The sequence below is a fragment of the Pundamilia nyererei genome, unplaced genomic scaffold (assembly GCF_000239375.1).
Source record: "Pundamilia nyererei isolate P.nyererei 1_Seehausen unplaced genomic scaffold, PunNye1.0 scaffold00048, whole genome shotgun sequence".
Taxonomy (NCBI): Eukaryota; Metazoa; Chordata; class Actinopteri; order Cichliformes; family Cichlidae; genus Pundamilia; species Pundamilia nyererei.
In genome coordinates this window covers 1,570,767-1,589,216 of record NW_005187449.1, presented here as the reverse complement: position 1 = coordinate 1,589,216, position 18,450 = coordinate 1,570,767, and the positions used below count along the sequence as shown (strand labels likewise).

Here is an 18,450-nt window from a genome sequence, read left to right as displayed (position 1 = left end):
ATTATTCCTCAAAAATACAACTTGCCTAATAATTCTGCACTCCCTGTATGTGGAAGTGAGATCACCAGTTCTGGAAAGTTACAGATGGTGGACGACACCCTGCAGGCGACATTAAAGAGGAAGAGGTTTCTAATAATACTCGAGAAATAAATCTGTTTTTCTGTGCTGAAGACGTTCAGTGATGGAAAACTCTTTGAGTAGAGCTTTTCATCGGTGCTTCATCAGGATGTGATGCTGGTAAGGTCACAGTGAAATCATGACTCAGAGCTCCTTCTGGGGAGGTAAACTGTTTATAGGGATGGCTTTACTTATCTGGGACTCGGTGCAACAGTGTGTCGGTATCTGACGAGTGAGAGTCCATCAGAAGCCTGTAAAAGTCTTTGATGTGACATGTAGCAACAGAAATGAAAACAACATGACCTGTAAACAGAGCATCTCTGCTTACAGACGCCGTACGCGCCGCTTCCAGTGAAAGGCCTGCTGAACGTCAGCAACATGTCGCAGGAGCTTCATTGTCCTGTGAGCTTGATATCAGTGCAGGTTTCAGAGTTAGGATTGATATTAAACCTTGTGGATAAAAACTTTCTGACTTTCAACGATTTTATGCTATTGGTTACATTTTGGTCTGTTTGTTGCCAAGAGTACACAAAAATTAGGAATAACGTGTTTTTCTTGGTGGTGATCTGCCTGTGGATCCTTTGTGAGTCATGACACACTTGTATTGGGCATTTAGTGTCATATCTGAACTAAAATAGGAAAAAGTGGGAGAGATTGTGTTGGTGTTTTAATGTTGTGTCTATGTACAGTACCATCAACGCTGCTCAAGCAGTTCCTCCTGGGACAGTTTTTCAATGCAGACTGGCAGAATAAGCATTTAACAAAATAAAACTCTACAGGTTAAAAGAATATATCCTTCGAATTTGAATTTTATTATCTCAACTTCTTACTAGCATAACTAGAATTTAGCTTGTTTTTATGGTCTTAATAATAATAATAATAATAAATTTTATTTATGAGCGCCTTTCAAGTCACCCAAGGACACTTTACAATAGGATAAAACATTTATCTTGTGGTGCAATAGTTGTTTTACTCTCAACGACAGACATAAGAGTAACTGTTAAAACTGTGAACTGCTGTTTGGTTTCTTAAACATGAGCTACATGCTTCAGTCACGTGTAAATGAACCAGCTTTAGATTCAGATTAAAGAACTTGTGATATAGATTAACTCCAGATTGATGATAGAGAATTCATCCTATGAACTGACTCCAGAATCACATCAGAATTCATCATATGGATTGACTGCACATTCTGAGTGTTGAACTCTTCATTTTTAATCCAAATTCAGTATTTAATTTTATGATATAAACTAACTCCAGATGAAGGGTAGAAGAAGAATAAATCATACGGACTGACTCCGGATTCAAGGCACACTTTTTAATGTGGAGTGACACCATATTTGTGGTTTGGAATCCATGATATGTTGATTAAATCCAGATTTGGGGCAGCGGATATAATCTGAATGGATTTAAGATCAGATTCTTTCCCTGAACTTGTCGAAATGTTCTCCATCTGACACCTGGACCTCCAGCTACTGAGATGAGCTTGTCTTGGCTTTAGATTTTGACCCCCTGGTTGAGCCTTTTCTTTTCAGCTCTGTGGTTTTGACACATGGGAAATTTTGGCATCTACCCTGAAACAACTATTAATAACGGGTATCGGTAACGTGGTTGCTACTTCTGGCCTGCCAGGATTCTCTTTGGCTTAGTCACGACCTGCTTTCATCCAGACATCATGAACGTTGGCCTCATTCAGATTCAATTGGTTGTAACTTGTTTTTTTTTTAAATTATGCGTATGAATGAAGGTAGAAGTCACAGCCAGGTGACTGCATTTATCTTCCTGTGATGTGATGCCGAAGCTACTTTTCACTTTCACAGTGAGCACAATAGTTTAACCTGGCTTTGGTCGTAGAGGAGATTTGCTCAGACATGGGAAGGTCCGGCTCTCCAAAGCTTTCCCCCATCGAAAATGCACAAAGAACGAAACTCAGTATTCAGTGCAGCAGTAAAGCCTAAATTGTGGCTCATCAAAGTGTGACTTTTTTCTGCCATCATTGCATTTCTGTTGTCTCACTGCAAAGAGCAGAAAAGCTTTCACCTAGTTCACCATTTATGAGGTTTCAACAAGAAAATAAAAGACAGATCTGATTGTTTGAAATTGTTTTGGAAAAATTATATAAAGATAAGATGAAAAATACTGAAAGGATCAATTCAATTGGTTTATTATTTTATTAAGTAAGTTGAAAAAAAGTTCAACAAACAAGTAAATAAAGAAACAAGGTAAAACAAAGTAAGAACCAAAAGTTAAAGAAACAAGTAAATAAAAAAGCAGGGTAAAGGAGAGAAAACCCCAAAAATCCCCTCTGAGCAAGCACTAGGCGACAGTGGGGAGGAAAAACTGCCTTTTAACGGGCAGAAACATCCGGCAGAACCAGGCTTGGGGGGGATGTCCCTCCTCTGGAACAAGTGGAAGCTTTTTTTCAGGCACTTTTCCACAAGCACTTTTTTCTCCAGGATGAGGATTTTCAACTCATCAGTTGTTTCAGCATTTTGCTTCTCGGGTTTCTGGTATATTTGCTGCACATCTTCTAATGTTGCTTGTGTGTCTTCAAGCTTTTCTCTCAGTTCTTTGGATGTTGCCTCGTGCATTAGAGTCATCTTGTGCATGTCTGTACTTCTCTCTTGTGCTTTGTTGTGCATGTCTTCTAACTGCTCATTTCTTCTTTGGATTTCTTGAAGCGTACGCTGCAGGTCTTCATTTACTTTCTCTTGTTGTTGCTTTTGTGCCTGCATTTCTGTGTTTTCACGCTTGAAGTCACTGAAGTTCAACAACATCCCCTTAATGAGCTCTGAGTTGTTTCTCGCTATTCCGTTGATCCTAGGCTGCATCTCTGAACATCGTTTTTCCAGTTTTTCCTTTTCTCCTTTTCTCCTTTCAGTTCAGTTGTTTTGTCCTTCATTTCATCACAGAATTGTTGCAGTTGTAGGTTTTTCCTCTCAAAGTCCTGGAGAATAAATTCTTCTGCTTCCTGTCTTTTCTTCTGTTGCTCTTTTTCTTGAAGAAGCTCTTCATTGTTTCACAGTGTTTGATCAAGCCTGACTTTCAGCACTTTGTTATCTCCCTCCACGCCTTTGAATTTGCGCTCCATTTCTCTCTGCTTTTTGTCCTGTTCTTCCTTCTGTTGGAGGATTTCTTTATTTTTTTCCCAGCGCTTCATCAAGCTTTGCTTCTTCTCTTGGAGAAATGTATCACCTCAGGCAGCGTAATCTTTTTTGCTTAGTTGGCGTTTTTGTGGATACATAGTCTGTACACAGCGACTCTGAGAAGGTTTCCAAATGTATCTCTGGTCAAACGTTTGAAGGCTGCGAACACAAGTGCTGTGAACAAATCAACTAAAAATGCTGCGTCTCACTCCCCTTTTGTCCTTGTGACATCATCACTCTGTAAGCCAATGAGATTGTCCCATAACATTTTGGAATGGGAATATTTTTTTAAACTGTTTTTTAAAGTTAACTTAATATGGTCACTTAATATGGATGGACCATCACTGGTCATCAGGTGTATCAATTTACCGTTGAAGAGCCGCGAGCTTCTCCAAGATCTTTCCATTAATGGGTTTAAGAAACCTCGTTACAGGATGCAGTTTCATAAATTGAGGCATGAATGTGACTTCTTCCTCCTACTAAGGATACTTAAATGTCCTCATTGTCTACGAGGGTCACAAAAAACAAACTGTTTGAAAGTGTTTAAACCTTTCTAAATTGTTAATTCATTATATTATATCTTGTTTTTCTTTTTCTCATGAGTCATGTAAAAAGTCCTGAGAGGAATGTGAATCGTTTTTCTTGGTTCATTCAATTGGTGATTGTCTAATCGATGACTGAGCAACATCATTTGCACAGTTCCACCTACAAACCAATCATTGTCAAATACAGGGTAATGCAAGCCGCATATGTGAGAATGTGACGTGATGCTCTTTGGGATGTTTGCATGATTGCAATATGAAACCAATATAATGAAGATATGAACCTTAGTTCTCACCAACTCAACTCAGCTGCATTTCCTATAATGACCACTAGAGGTTGGCTCCCAAAGCCAATTCCCATAGACTCTCATGTTAAAATGTTCAACTTTCAGCAGAAATGAACATTTTTACAGCCTGCTGCAGAAACATTTGGACGTCTAAAGCTTAGATGATGAGTAAATATTTATATGAGTCACCTGTTTTTATTGTATCACCAATGCTGTGCATCACTGAAGGCGTCCGCTATATGACGGCCAAAACGTCAAACTTGAGAAGCCTTCCAAATGTCGTTCGACAAGCCACTGGGTGATCTGTAGTCTGGTGGCCATGATCATCTTTTATATACAGTTAGTGGTTTGGACTTTCCAGGCAGCTGCTGCATCGCTGCCAGTTAGTTTGAATACTATGAAAATCATCTTTGCAGAGGTTGAAATTCTGAAAGGTGAGCTGGGTAATCCATCATGGTTAATATTTCACTGCCTTTATTTTGTTGTCATGCTTTCATCACTTGCTAATGTCTTTGTTGTGCATACAGCTGGAATTTGAGGCTGAGCTGCAAATACAATGATCCTGTTAATGTCGTAGGTGTCCAAAGCAAACCTTCAAGCCAAGTAAATGGGGTGGCTGTAGCTCAGGTGGCAGAGCAGGTCAGCCACTAATCGATCCCAGGCTGCATCCTGGCTGCATGCCAAATATCCTTGGGCAAGTTACTAACCCCATGTTTGCCTACTGGTGGTGGTCAGAGTGGTGGCGCCAGTGTCCGGCAGCCTCGCCTCTGTCAGTGCGCCCCAGGGTGGCTGTGGCTACAATGTAGCTTGCTACCGCCAGTGTGTGAAAGTGTGTGTGAATGGGTGAATGACTGAATGTAGTGTAAAGCGCTTTGGGGTCCTATGGACTAGAAAAGCGCTATACAAATGCAGGGCATTTTTACCATTTTTAAATCTTTACAAGCTGAAACCCAACACTGATATAAAAAGACAAACATCTGGCTTCCTTGGGTCTTTTTTTTTAACTTAATGGTCTCCATTTTTTTCCCCTTTCCCACAGGTAAAAACATGCGATCCAGGACCTGCACCATGGAAGGTCCAGATGATGGACACATCCAGCCCAGTAAAGGTTTCATCAAGCAGGAAGATGAAAACATGTCGGAGCTGACGAAGAGGAAGATGAAAGTTCACAGAGAGGAGAAGGATGGGAGGACGGGGGTGTCGGGCTCAGTGAAGAAACCTCAGAAAGCTGCAGAGAGCCAGAAGCCAGCAACACCAGATCTGTCCAAGAAGGACCTGCTTCACCTGCTAGGAGTCATGGAGGGAGAAGTTCAGGTATGAATGACATCAAAGCATGGTCATGTGACATATTTTTGTAAATTTGTCCCTTTTTGTTTGCCCCTTGCAGGAGTTGCATTGAAAAATCACCCTTTCCCATTTTTTCCAGTTTGATTTGATTTAATTTAACTGCACATTTGTGATTATGGTCATGAACATTTCCATACTGTGCAGTGATCACATGTTCATACGTATGTTCACATGCATATTATTGCACACCATCTGTACACATTTATGTGTCTGGCAACCAACTTCATGCAAATCTCTAATGAACTGATGGCTTGAGCGCTGCCAACTACATCTGAGAGGGAATACGTGCATTCAGATGGTGGCTGGTTAAAGTTCAAAGAAATGTCCTTATTTAATGAGAAAGCTCAGTAACTCGATTTGGTTATTCATATTTAACCATGTTCCCTAAACGAAAGTGTATTTTCAACCAAACCTTTGACTCGTTCTCATTCACGGAGCAAAAAGTAGTTTGTCAAAGCCGCTGGTGTGGCTCATTAATACAGACAGCGAAGACTGAGTGGTCACTTTGAACCTGCTTTGAGCAGGGATAGCTCAGTAGGTAGAGTGGTGGCCCCATGATCGGAAGGTCGGGGGTTCCACTGAACAGCTACCCTGAGGTACCCCTGAGCAAGGTACCATCCCTACACACTGCTCCCCGGGCGCCCAATGCTTCACAGGGTGAATGGGTTAAATGCAGAGAGGAATTTCCCCACGAGGATCAATAAAGTACACATTTATTTATTTAATCTTGTTTACAGGTCCAAAGACATGCATGCCAGGTTAAGTGATGATTCTTTATTGGTTGTGGATGTGAAGTAGATCAAGTGCTTAAAGAGTGCAGCGTTGCATGAATGTATAGTTAAATGTGGCTCATAGTCTAAAGCTCTTTGAGTTGTCTGATTGGTTAGAAAAGCATTCTGTTAACCCCTTAGCAGTCCAATTAGTCCCCTAAACCATCCAATGTCCCGTGGGCGGTACGTCCGACTGCTAAGGGGTTAATGGTGGGGCTTCATTACATCAAAGACGCCTAATTACTCCATTTGGTTTTAATGGATCCAGCCCTGAGGTGGAGGAGAGGTCACCAGGTGAAGCCTTCCCAGAGTGGTTACTGCCCATCTCCTCCGGGCTTTTTTATTGCTTGTACCACAACCAGCTGGAGACTCTTTCTGCTGCTTCTTTTAGCCATTGGACAGCTGTTTTCCTCTTATCTGTAATGTAATGTAAATATGCACATAGCTTGAAAAGTGTTCATTATATTTAAAAGCACATGCTCTGGTAATCCTAGTGTGTCTGTGTCTGACTGAACTTCAATCGTGCATGGAAACAGTGTCAACATCTTTTCATGTACGGGTTTAGCCATCATACCATCAGACAGTAATAATGTCTGCCATGGCTGTGGCGTTATACCTGCAGCACCTCTGAGAACATGCTGGACACCTGACTGAATCAGCTGAGTTTGATTACAGTAGGATCAGTTGTCTTAATAATTAATTGTATTGGTTGAGATGGTGCAGTAGTGTTTATTTGACAGCTCAGTCGTTTAAGCTGAAGTGTTGATTATTTCCTTTCTTTTTCTTTGCCTGAAGCTGTTTGGGGATGTGAAAGCCATAAATGCAGTGGAGTTTTTCATCATCGCTGAGACATATTGATGTTTCACAGCATGTGATGGGTGAGATTTTTGTGGAAACAGCCCACCAGCTGCTTCTGGGTTCCACTCTGATAATGATTTTCTAATGGAGGCACATTTATAAAGCTCTCTCCGGAGAGGCAGGATGCTGCTGCCTCGCCCTCTGTTTCCATCCTGCTCATCTGTTTGGGCGTGTTGAATATTTTCCATCAGGCAGAGAAATAATCAGCACAGAGCAACGTCTCGCACAGGAAGAGCTGCGTTTCTTCTGCTTTGTTTCACGTGTCAGGTGCTCAGGAATAGAAAACGGATCAAGATTTTAGACACAAAAGGAGAGTTTGCTGCAGCATGACAGAGCCAGAAATACAACAAACATCATCATGTGTTTTCTCCAAGTCGACAAATCTCATAAATATACCTAAACTAACGCTGATCACATGCCACTACAGTGGATTAAACCTTTATATATCTTATTCCTCTGAGCTCCGTTATCGTCCAAGAACTATTAAAAACGCATCAGTGAGCCGCACTCTTCCCTCGGGTGCTATGATACTTCATCACTATGAACACACACTGCAGTTTATTTAAACCAGACCCACATACAACCTCACATGAGTATCAAATGTGGATTAACCGCTGCTGAAAATACTCCCCATCATACACACTCCTTTTCTTCCTGTTTGAGAAAGGAACGTTGCCAGGTTACTGGTGACCTATTTAGGGTCAGGCTTTGCTTTAGATTCAAGCTAAATAAGCACATTTTTAACCATGACAAGAGCATCCTTTTAAATAAAGTCTCATTTATGCATTTCAACCATAGACTGTAAATAAAAGATGGGTGTAGCCACTATGATGTCATCCACTGATTTCTAATCTCTGAGAAATTAAGACTGAAATTAAAAATGCTCTTAAAGTCACTGACAGAACAAACACAGCCCAGAGGTCCAGTTTAGCTGAGGTGAAGCCCAGCAGACAGCTAGCAGCTACAGCTAGGACACCAATCGAGTGGCCAAATGTCAACTTTCAAGCCGCAACAGAATCCCGAGTTATATCGATTTTTAACTGAGCAGCAACTCCGGGAGCTGAAAAACCGAGCCGATGTTAAAGTGCAGTTCCTCCAATGGTCAGTAGAGGTCGGCTTCAACTGTGTGGCAGTCCCCATAGACTTCCATGTTGGGATGTTTAACTTTAACATATTTAAATGAATAAGACTGCTGCATGTGGTCTCTATCAAAAGTTAATTTTTCTGGAGGTCAATTTTTTAAAAACTTATCCACCTGGTTTTTGTCATTACTTAAAGTTCAGGGCGTAGCTACTTTGATTGACAGGAGGACGCTCCTCCAGACATCTGCAGCCCCAAAAGCTGTAACTCACTTTTAGCGTCAGTCTTGAGTGGACATGTGGGGAAATGCAGTTTTTGGCGGGTTGTTTTCAGTTGCACATGCTGCAGTTTGACTTTCTGTCCTTCTGCTGTGCTTTTGTGCTTTTCCTCACTGTTTGTCAGTTTGTGAACCTATCTGCATTTTTTCAGCCATTCCTTGTCTTTTTGATCTTGTTGCTTTCTCCTTTAATTTAGTTCCTCTCTTGCTTACTTTCTGGACTTCTATTATGCACATTTATCCTGCTCATCTCAGCACCACCATGTGTTGGTCTAAATAGCTCACTAGTGACATGTAGGGTAAAGACAGAAAATAACAGGACAGAGATTTGATGCTTTCTATGAGATCACAACTATAATCTTTAGGATCCACGGCTGGCTGCGATAACAGCTGTATGAGATATACAAAGTAAGAACACAGGCTCTGAATTAGATGTCACAGCACACACTGAGACGGTGGAGCAGCAGACTACAGAGCCCTCTTTGGTGAAGGTGTGAGGATGTTTTAAATGGCTGTAACGTAAAAACAGCTTTTTAAATCAATGTATATTTCCAGTGCTGTGAAAATAGAGGTGATTGGGATGCTTTTAATAAACCAAGCAGGCTTCATAGCTGTAGATCTGTGAAATGAAATGCTGTAGGAAGGAAATAGCGCTCTCTGCTGGCACAAACCTGGAAGGTCAGGGATGAGACTGCACATAAAACTAGAAGGGCATCTGCTCTGCCTCTTAGTTCCTGTCAAACGGATGCTGTTCAAACAGTGGCTGCTCGTATTAAACATGCCCAAAGTTTCAAATAATGATGTCAGTGTATGTGCAAATAATTCCTGCAGGGTTTTTCTATTTATACATGTCATGGAGAGCAGTTTTGCCTTCTACTGACAGAAGCCCCTCCCATTTGCTGTTTAAACCTTCTGTTTACAAGGTCAGCCTATCAGAGAAACGTTAGCTTAAAAGGGGAGGAGTTATTTTATTTTAAACAAATGATGACTAGAGAAGCTGCACCAAGGCTCGGTATAAAATAAAGAACGATTATTTTGAACTGTGCATCATGCAAAGCTGTGTGCTAATGTGTGTTACTGAAGCTGATGGCAGTTGATGATGTTTTGTTTTTTGCATTAGCATTTGGGGCGACCGTGGTTCAGGGGGTTGGGAAGCTCATCTGTTACTGGAAGGTTGCTGGTTCAATCCCCCAGCTCTCTCTGTTGTGGTCGTTGTGTCCTTGGGCAAGACACTTTACCCTACTGGTGTTGGCCAGAGGGGCCGATGGCACAATATGGCAGCCTCGCTTCTGTCAGTCTACCCCAGGGCAGCTGTGGGTAGAATGACAGACTACTCACACCAGTGTGTGAGAGTGAATGAATAGTGGAATTGTAAAGCGCTATATAAATGCTTATTTTAGATTAAAATGATCAAATCATGTGATATGTTTTATAATCTGTATTTTTATTGCATCATTCCAGCTTTTTTGACGCAAAGCTTTTTGCATGCTGTTTTATTTGGAGTCAGCTTTGTCTCATTTGAGTGTCTCAGCTCTCTCTCTCTGTCAGGAAGTGCTGACCAAACCTCTGAAAAGAAATATTCACAGTATAATATATGAATGAGGTGGATGTATGCAATACGCCTTCGTTGTTGTGTCTCCTCAGGCCAGAGAGGACATCATCGGGCTGCTGAAGTCCGAGAGAACCCGTCCTGAGACTCTGGAGGCCCACTATGGCTCGGCTGTGCCCACCAAACCCCTGCAGGCCCTGCAGAGAGACGCCCTGCTCACCCACAGTGGCAGCAGCACAGACGATGTGTACGAGAAGCCCATGGCTGAGGTCAGTGAGAGATACGCACACTGATAACTTTCATTTCATCATTTAAAAGGAAATGACAAGTTTTTTACACTGGATCAGAGCACACAGTGGCAACAAAAGTGCATTAATCTCAAAGGTACCGAGCTATTTTAGGAATAAATAATAATAATAAAAACAATTATTTGATGATACACTGTTGTAAATGAGACTGTGAACTGAACCTAAGCTAAAAAGGAAACGTCGAAGCTTTGACTGTTGAATACAGAGACAACACATGATTTATAGAGGAAGGTGGAGTAACCACAGCTTGAAATAATGTCCTCACTGTGCTCAGTCAGACACACACAGAGTAAATTCAACTTATATCCAGCTATAAAACAGTTATTGTAAAACTTTGGTTTGGAGTTCTTGAAAAAAAAGAAAGATTGAAATTAGATCCTAAAGTGATTCTCTGGTGAGCAGAATGGCAGCAAAACCTGATTTTCCATGCTCGGTGAAATCTGCGGGTGCAGTGGAGGAAGAAAGGCTGAACAAATGTGCAGTAAGCGTGACAAGTTTTGAATTGTGTGCAGAGAGTCTCTCCCACAAGTACAATCTCACCGTAACCATGGCTAATGGTTTGTGATATTGTGCTGGCAGATGCGATGTTAGAGAGCGGGTTGTTGTCCATAATGAGTGTTGACGCGTTTTGCCCTTAGTTGGACCGTCTGGAGGACAAACAGAAGGAGACCTACAGACGGATGCTGGAGCAGCTGCTGCTGGCTGAGAAATGCCACCGCCGCACCGTCATGGAGCTGGACAACGAGAAGCAAAAGCACGCGGACTTCATCAACAAGAGTGACGACTTCACCAACCTGCTGGAGCAGGAGAGAGAGAGGTGAGTTCAGGCTGGCTGGACAAAAGTACCTGTTTTCTTTTAGATTGCTTACTTTGGCATGAAAAGAGCTCAACAGTCTCAAATATTGAAGAAAAAAGTTAGTTAGTCTGCCAAAACCAACAAAATGAGTCCATCTCTAAAACTCAAAGCCACGTGGTCCCTGAAGAAGATAAAAGAAAACATTTAAAATCAGGTCAAACTATGATGTTTAAAATGAAGCTGGAGGTGGATTACTGCACCTTTTATAAGCTGCTGTGAACTATTTTTAGCAGCGGTTTAATCAACATTTTGTGGTCTTGTGAGCCAAAAACATAATCTATAACAACTGAATCTTTATTGCTTTTTAAAGTGATGCATTACTCTGCCTACTCATATTTCTCTGCTTTTATTAGTTTTGCATTATTCCCCGTTGTAACTTTTGTGCCTCTTTGCGTCCCCTTCTGCCTTTGTGATCCTTCTTCAGGTTATTTCCTGTTTTATTTTGAAGGTTAGCTTTTGTGCCTCGTCAGCTGATAATGAAAATGCTAATAAAATGCCCACATTGCTGATTATTGTAAATTATTGGACTAACAACTAAGCCCTTGTTAGTTATAGCAGCTTGGAACATCTGTACCAAGATGCCAAGAGCGCACGAACCAATTCAATTTTCAATTGAATTTTATTTATACAGTGCCAAATCACAACAAAAGTCGCCTCAAGATGCTTTATATTCCAAGGTAGACCCTACAATAATAGAATATGTGAAAACCCAACAATCATATGACCCCCTATGAACATGCACTTTGGCGACAGTGGGAAGGAAAAACTTCTCTTTAACAGGAAGAAACCTCTGCCAGAACCAGGCTCAGGGTGGGGCGGCCATCTGCTGCGACCGGTTGGGGCAGAGAGTAGGAAGACAGGATAGAAGGCATGCTGTGGAAGAGAGCCAGAGATTAATAACAAGTATGATTCACTGCAAAGAGGTCTATTAACACATAGTTAGTGTGTTGTTGAAGAAGAAACACTCAATGCATCATGGGAATCCCCCAGCAGCCTACACTTATTGCAGCATAACTAAGGGAGGATTCGGGGTCACCTGATCCAGCCCTAACTACATGCTTTAGCAAAAAGAAAGGTTTTAAAGTTTTAAGACTAATTTTAAAAGTAGAGATAGTGTCTGTCTCCTGAATCCAAACTGGAAGCTGGTTCCACAGAAGAGGGGCCTGAAAACTTAAGGCTCTCCCTCCCATTCTACTTTTAAATACTCTAGGAACAACAAGTAAGCCTGCAGTGTGAAAGTGAAGTGCTCTAATGGGGTGATATGGTACTACAAGGTCATTAAGATAAGATGTTGCCTGATTATTTAAGACCGTGTATGTGAGGAGCAGGATTCTGACTTCAGTTCTGGATTCAGCTCAATTAAAACCTGCAAACTTGCTGTAAGCGCTCATGGTGTGGTTTCAGATGGATTGTTTATGCCTGAATTTGCTGTGTATTGTGAAGGTGACCCATTAATCTCTCCCTTTTCTTTTAAAAAATAAACACCGCGCTGTTAAAGTTGATCCAGGCCATCTGTTCTCAGGCGCTGCTGCATTCTATCAAATGACCAGCAGGGGGCAGCTGATCGGAACTCCAGTTATTCATGGGAACACAACGCTCAGCGATTATGATGAGTTAATGGCTTTGGTTACACAGGCCTACAAACCACTCTGCAATCTCCCTGGCCACCACTTGATTACTCGCTTTTCCTCTAGCAACCAGTGGGTTGCCAGGTGGTTGCAAACCAATCTCTAGGCCTGTGTGATTTAAATACAACATAAATTTTACCTTAGAGTGACAGAGGGTTATGCTCATTGGCTAATGACTTGAAAATCACAAGCTCTTATCCAATGAGCACGCAGTAACCTCAGTTTCTAGTCAGATCCGCCTCTCTGCATGTCAAATCCTGTTTCAAAACACCTAGATGGTGGTGGGGAAAACGGTCAGCTCAAGACTTCATGACCTGAATTAAGGGGTGACTATGAATATTTTTTCATATACATTCAGTTTCTGTTGGTTTTTCACCCTGTGTTTCTGATTGTTTGCTCCACCTTAACTGTTTCCACCTGTGTCTTGTTTCCTAGCTGCTCTCGTCCTCTCTGTCTTTGTTTGATCAACTGTGTTCCTGTTAACTTTGTCCCCAGTGTGGTGTTTGGATCTTTGTTGATTTTTAAATTAAGCTTTTCTGCTTTTATTAGCTAGCTGAATCTGCACAAATTTTCTTTCAGTAGTTTTTAGTATTGGGACAAAGCTGATAGTAAAGTGGGTGAAAACGAGGCCACGGAGCAGAAAAATGGTGAGATTCTACTGTAGAAAGCAGTAAAGCTGGGACTGCATCATCAGGCTTACAAGCCTGTCCATATCTGCCTTGGTTACCTGCTGAAAATGAAAGCTAAATTGCTAAGAGAGGGTCAGCGTTGCTTTCTATTGAGCTTTGATGTCATGTGGCTTACAGAAAAAGCCCTGAAGTTCAGTTGAAGTTCACCCTGAAGTTAGTGATGCAAGTGCATATGGACACACACACACACACACACACACACACAAAGTATTCTGCAAAAAAACAAAGAGCAAATGGAAGGATCTGCATCACAGATGTTTCTCAGAAAAATTGTTATCATGAGCTGAAGCTGCTCAGCTCTGCTAAAGAAAACCCCAAACTTTTTAATAGAAAAACTTAAATTTCAATCCTGTGCTCAGTTTGCTGTGCTGAACAGCTTCAGCTTCTAGCCACACTCTTCAAACTAGAAGTGCTCATCACCCCTTTTTGTTCCATCTCCCACATGGATTTTTAAAACCTTTTGAAATCAAGCTATCATGACAAAAGTAATGCGATTACACCAAACACTGCCGGATGCTGAAATCATTTGATGTTATGTGTAATGTTTGTATTTTTAGAAGTCCACCAAGCTGTGATCTTTCACTCCATGGGATTAGAAAGATTTGCAGACTCTAGGGATACGTTTCTTAAAAGATGATGAGAGATGAGTTGTTCTTGAAAGAACGTGTGTTCTGCAGATGCATGTTTATTTGGCCAGGTCAGATAAAACCTAGAGCGGGGTTTTAGATGCTGTCTGATAGGCAAGGTGGTGAAACATGCCTTACAGAGTCATCGCAAAAACAGAACACACAGCAGCGACTGATGTGAACTGATGTGCTGCATTGCTTTAAATACTGTTAAAGCAGCAACTTTGCTTCTGACATAAAACTGCAAAAGTGAGTTAATCCCCATAATCTCCCAGTTTTTAAAATGTCCAAATTAATGTCTTCCTCATTCGCTTGGTTCTCATTACCTTTGCTTTTAGATGCAGCAGGTAAGAGGAAAAAGTCAGTGTAGCTGATAAACAACATTTGCTGGTTTTTTTTTTTTTATTTTTGTTTTTTTTTTTCTTTCTTGGAAAATGGTGTGGGAGGCGGAGGAGACCAAAACTGGAGCTAAAAGAGATTGAATATTACTCCAAATGAAAATGTCAGTACACTTAATGTGGCTCAAAAAAGCCTCTTCACAAAGTGGTTCCAACTGTTTGATCTCCATAAATGATTTCCTCCTTCATAACAATTATGTTAAATGAGGTTTTTTTTAAAAACAAAAAAACAAAAAACAAAATAAAACAAAAAAAAAATCATCAAGAATTGGCGTATTAAGCAGCAGATGCCGAGCAGGGCAGCTGTAGCCACCCGTGTCAGTAAAAATATGAATTTTTACATAAATGGTTGTACTAAAAGAACAAACAGGATTTCTGTGCTTCATTTTTAGTGAGTGAAACTCAACTTTTATATAACTGTTGGTCTGTTTCTTGGCAGTAATTAGCAGATAACTGTTTTTGTACCTGCACATTTTATGATGGCAGCTTTCTTTTGGTTATAAAATCAAGCAATGGGTGGCACTGTGGTGTCTTTCCATCCATCCTTTTAGTCTGATTGGAGGCCTTATCTGTACAATAAGAACATTTTTTTTCTTTTTTTTTTTCTTTTACATAATAGAATTTTTTTTTTTTATTTCAGTTTGCAACAATCACTAAATCCAACTAAATAGCTTGTGTAAGACTATTTAAAAAAACAAGGAAATGATGACTGAAAAGGTTCAAATTCTGACTTTATGACATTTTGCACATTGTAATTCACGTCTGGGCTGCTTATGGTTATGAATGCTCCAAATAAAAGCAGAATTTATGATGATACAGTAGGTTTTATACATGGTGGAAAATGGTTGTCACTCGTGAGCTTGTTTGGTTTGGAAAGTTTAACTCTGGCCTCCCAAACTGAGCATCAGAAAACGTGTGCAGTGATCTGATAAGGTCTTTGTTTGAGGCGTGCTGATGGCTCCAGTGACTGACCTCCATTACCCAACATCAAAACAGTCCAAATGTGAGAGATGGCATAAGAAGATCTGCACAATAGAAGATTTCAGCTGCTCCTCATGCTCCATAAAAACTCTTAACAGCCCGAATGTGGAGAAATGCTTCACCGAGTCTCAGATCTGTCTGCATGGCTCATAGCAGCATCTTTCTGCTTGCTTTCATATTTTCAGTGATGGTTTAAGAATCATAAATATGTGTGATACTGGCTGTCTTCATTATTGTGGGGCTTTTCCATTCCTTTTTTTTTTCTTCCTCATTCACTTTTTTCTCATCAGCTTCCTTAAGATGCAGCAGGTTAAAGGAAAAGTCATAAAAACCTGATTCACTTAGGTTTGTAGCTGATAAACTGATTTAACTGTTGGTTTTCTCAGAAATGGTGGAGGAGGAGACCTAAACGAGAGTTAAAAGAGAGTGAATGTTACTGCAAATTAACATTCAAGTAAACAGAATATGGCTCAAAAAAAGAGAAAAGACCATCTAAATGAATTCAACTCTGAAGCAGTGGTGCCTGCTCAGTGGTCTGCAGGTTGAAGGACAGACCTGAAGTATAACAGTGAAGATGTTCAGGTGTATTCAATTTTTTTTTTTTTTTAGAGAGCTGTTGGTTCAGTTTCATGGTCGTTAGAAAGTTTTCAGACTCTGCATCTCTAACGTCGCCCTGATCTCACCTCTCCCCTTGCTCTGATAACACATTCCTGCTGGCTGCAGTAAGCGTGTGGATTCGCATCACCAACATGTCGACCCTGATGATGTCATTCCCAGCAGAGATCCCGCTGGCCGATTACAAGGCTCTGTTTGCGTAACAACGGTCACAGACCACTACAGCTACACAAAATAAGTGTCGAGAGACCAGCTTATGAATCTGTTGACTCTGGAAGGCCCCCACCAAAAACAAGCTAAGATCCTTCAATGAAAACATGTCCACCACAGTGCACCAGCAGGGTTTACATCCATTTACTTTGAGCTACGGCTGAGCGTTTTGCCGAAAAACCTGCCATTTAGAGACTTGATCTAAGCAATAAATTTAATTCATTTGGCTAAAATAAAACAAACCAGGGCTGCAACCAACCAAAAGTTTATTAACTAATGAAGGAAGAAATGTCCAAAAGGTTGTGATGTAAAAGTTAACTTTACCTCACAGAATCCAAGCTCCAGCTCTTGTTTTGACCTGTTGCCTGCTGGATGATTTTCATTAATTTTTTTAAAATGTATTTATGGAAACAACTTGTCATCATGACTGGTATGTACTATAGAAATACAAATTTCAGTGGCTTTGATGAAGGGGAAAACTGTTATCCATATAATATCGTCGATCTGCATCGATTCCTGATGGGGGAATCCAACAGTCTCGGCAACATGGATTTGTCAGTTTTTGTCATGACCACCCAGAGGGCCCTGAGCCCAGTGTGGTTATGGGTTAATGTGGTTTGAGACATCGACGTTTTGACCGATAAATCAGGCTTGTCTTTAGAAAAATGTAGGTTTGATTCTCTGTAATTTCACAGTGGTGGAGATTTTCCAGTTTGTGTCAGAACATGAACTGTGCCTCCTCTGTATCAAAGCGTGCCTGTTGACGCGTCTGTTCAGCACGTTAATGGTAATTACTGCAACTATTATTAGCTTGAGATCAGCATCTCCTGGCCCGATGTTTGCTGTGGGCTCAGCCATGCTCTGGTTTATGGTTGTTTGGGGCTCTCTTCCTTCTCTGTGACAGGCTTCGGTTAGTGCTGAGGCTATGAATAGACCCAAACACAGAGAGAGGCTTTCTGCAGAGCCATCATCTGCCAACAAGGCAGCAATGACAGATGCTGTGTCCTGTGAGCATGGGGGAGCAATCGGAGTAAAATTTGGGAGGAAGGGAAGAATTTTAATGTGCAAACACGCATTCAAAAGCTGCACTTTTGAATGCGTGGTACGATTTTAATCTGAAACAAATTTGTTTTAAGTCTAAATGGTGTAAAAGCCTCAGAGCTTTTCTCATGTAGGCTCAGGATAGATGGTTGATATCTAAATGGATGTTCAAAGCAGTGGAAACTCCCAAGATGGTTAAAACCAGGGCTTTTCATATACTGGGGTACAGCAGGTGAAGTGACACTTCAAACCTGAGTGGAGCTCTTAGCTAACATTGGCAGCAGGATTGCTATGCTCGCTAACCACAGATGGTCAAAAAGATGGAGGTGAAAAGTGAAGGCAGAAGTGTCTAGAACTAGGCAGACGTTGTAAAAAGACTTGAGCTCTTAGTCTCTGGCCTTCAGTAAAAACTTTATGGGCTCAGTTTTTTTTTTTTGGGTTTTTTTTTTTAATCTTACAAAATGTGGTTTTGTATTTTACCAAGATTTATTTAAAAAAGCGAATTTTAAAAAGAATTAAACCTTAATAAACATTTGCTTGCCAGATGTTTGGATTTGAGGAATTGGTGCAGAGTCTGTAGTGATGCGAATGCTGCGTTGAAGGTGAAGCTTTGGTTTTTACTGGTTATTGAATGTTTCCAGTAACTGTAAGAACGAGACTGTGGATGTGAGCATGCTTCCTGTCAAGGATGTCTGGACTCCTCCTTAGACACCGGGTCAGAAGCTCAGAGTAGATCTCCTATTCTACTTTAAGGTACCCGCGGAGGTGGTTCAGCATCTGACCGGGACACCTCCCAGGTGAGGTATTTTAGGCATGTTGAGGTGGGATGAGGCCTGGTGGCAGTGACCAGAGAGACTTTATCTCTCAGATGGCTGAGGGACATCTCGGTGAGAAATTGATAACGCATTAGCTCTTTGAGCAGAACTTATTAAAAAGTCCTTGTTGATATTAATCCCTAATCACATGAGAGTACTTCCTCATTTTCGTCTAGTATTTCCTACACTGAACGGCAGGATAGGCATTTGCTTTTTCTGAACTTAAAAAGAAAGATTACATTCATGGTTTTTATTCATTTAAAATACAAAGCTGAGAAAGCAATTTCCCAGATCTCTAAATTACAAACAT

General features: G+C 41.0%; 1 protein-coding gene across 4 annotated transcripts in view; it reads left to right on the top strand.

Moving 5' to 3' along the window:
- filip1b (filamin A interacting protein 1b) overlaps window positions 1-18,450 on the top strand; it is a 61,444-nt gene that overhangs the window by 32,211 nt on the left and 10,783 nt on the right. For all 4 annotated transcript variants that reach the window (XM_005732739.1, XM_005732737.2, XM_005732738.1 and 1 more), the window contains exons 2-4: window positions 5,132-5,406; window positions 10,069-10,242; window positions 10,920-11,098. In XM_005732739.1, coding sequence (XP_005732796.1) covers window positions 5,140-5,406; window positions 10,069-10,242; window positions 10,920-11,098 — 620 coding nt within the window. In that variant the 5' untranslated portion in view covers window positions 5,132-5,139. The remainder of the gene's footprint in view (window positions 1-5,131; window positions 5,407-10,068; window positions 10,243-10,919; window positions 11,099-18,450) is intronic.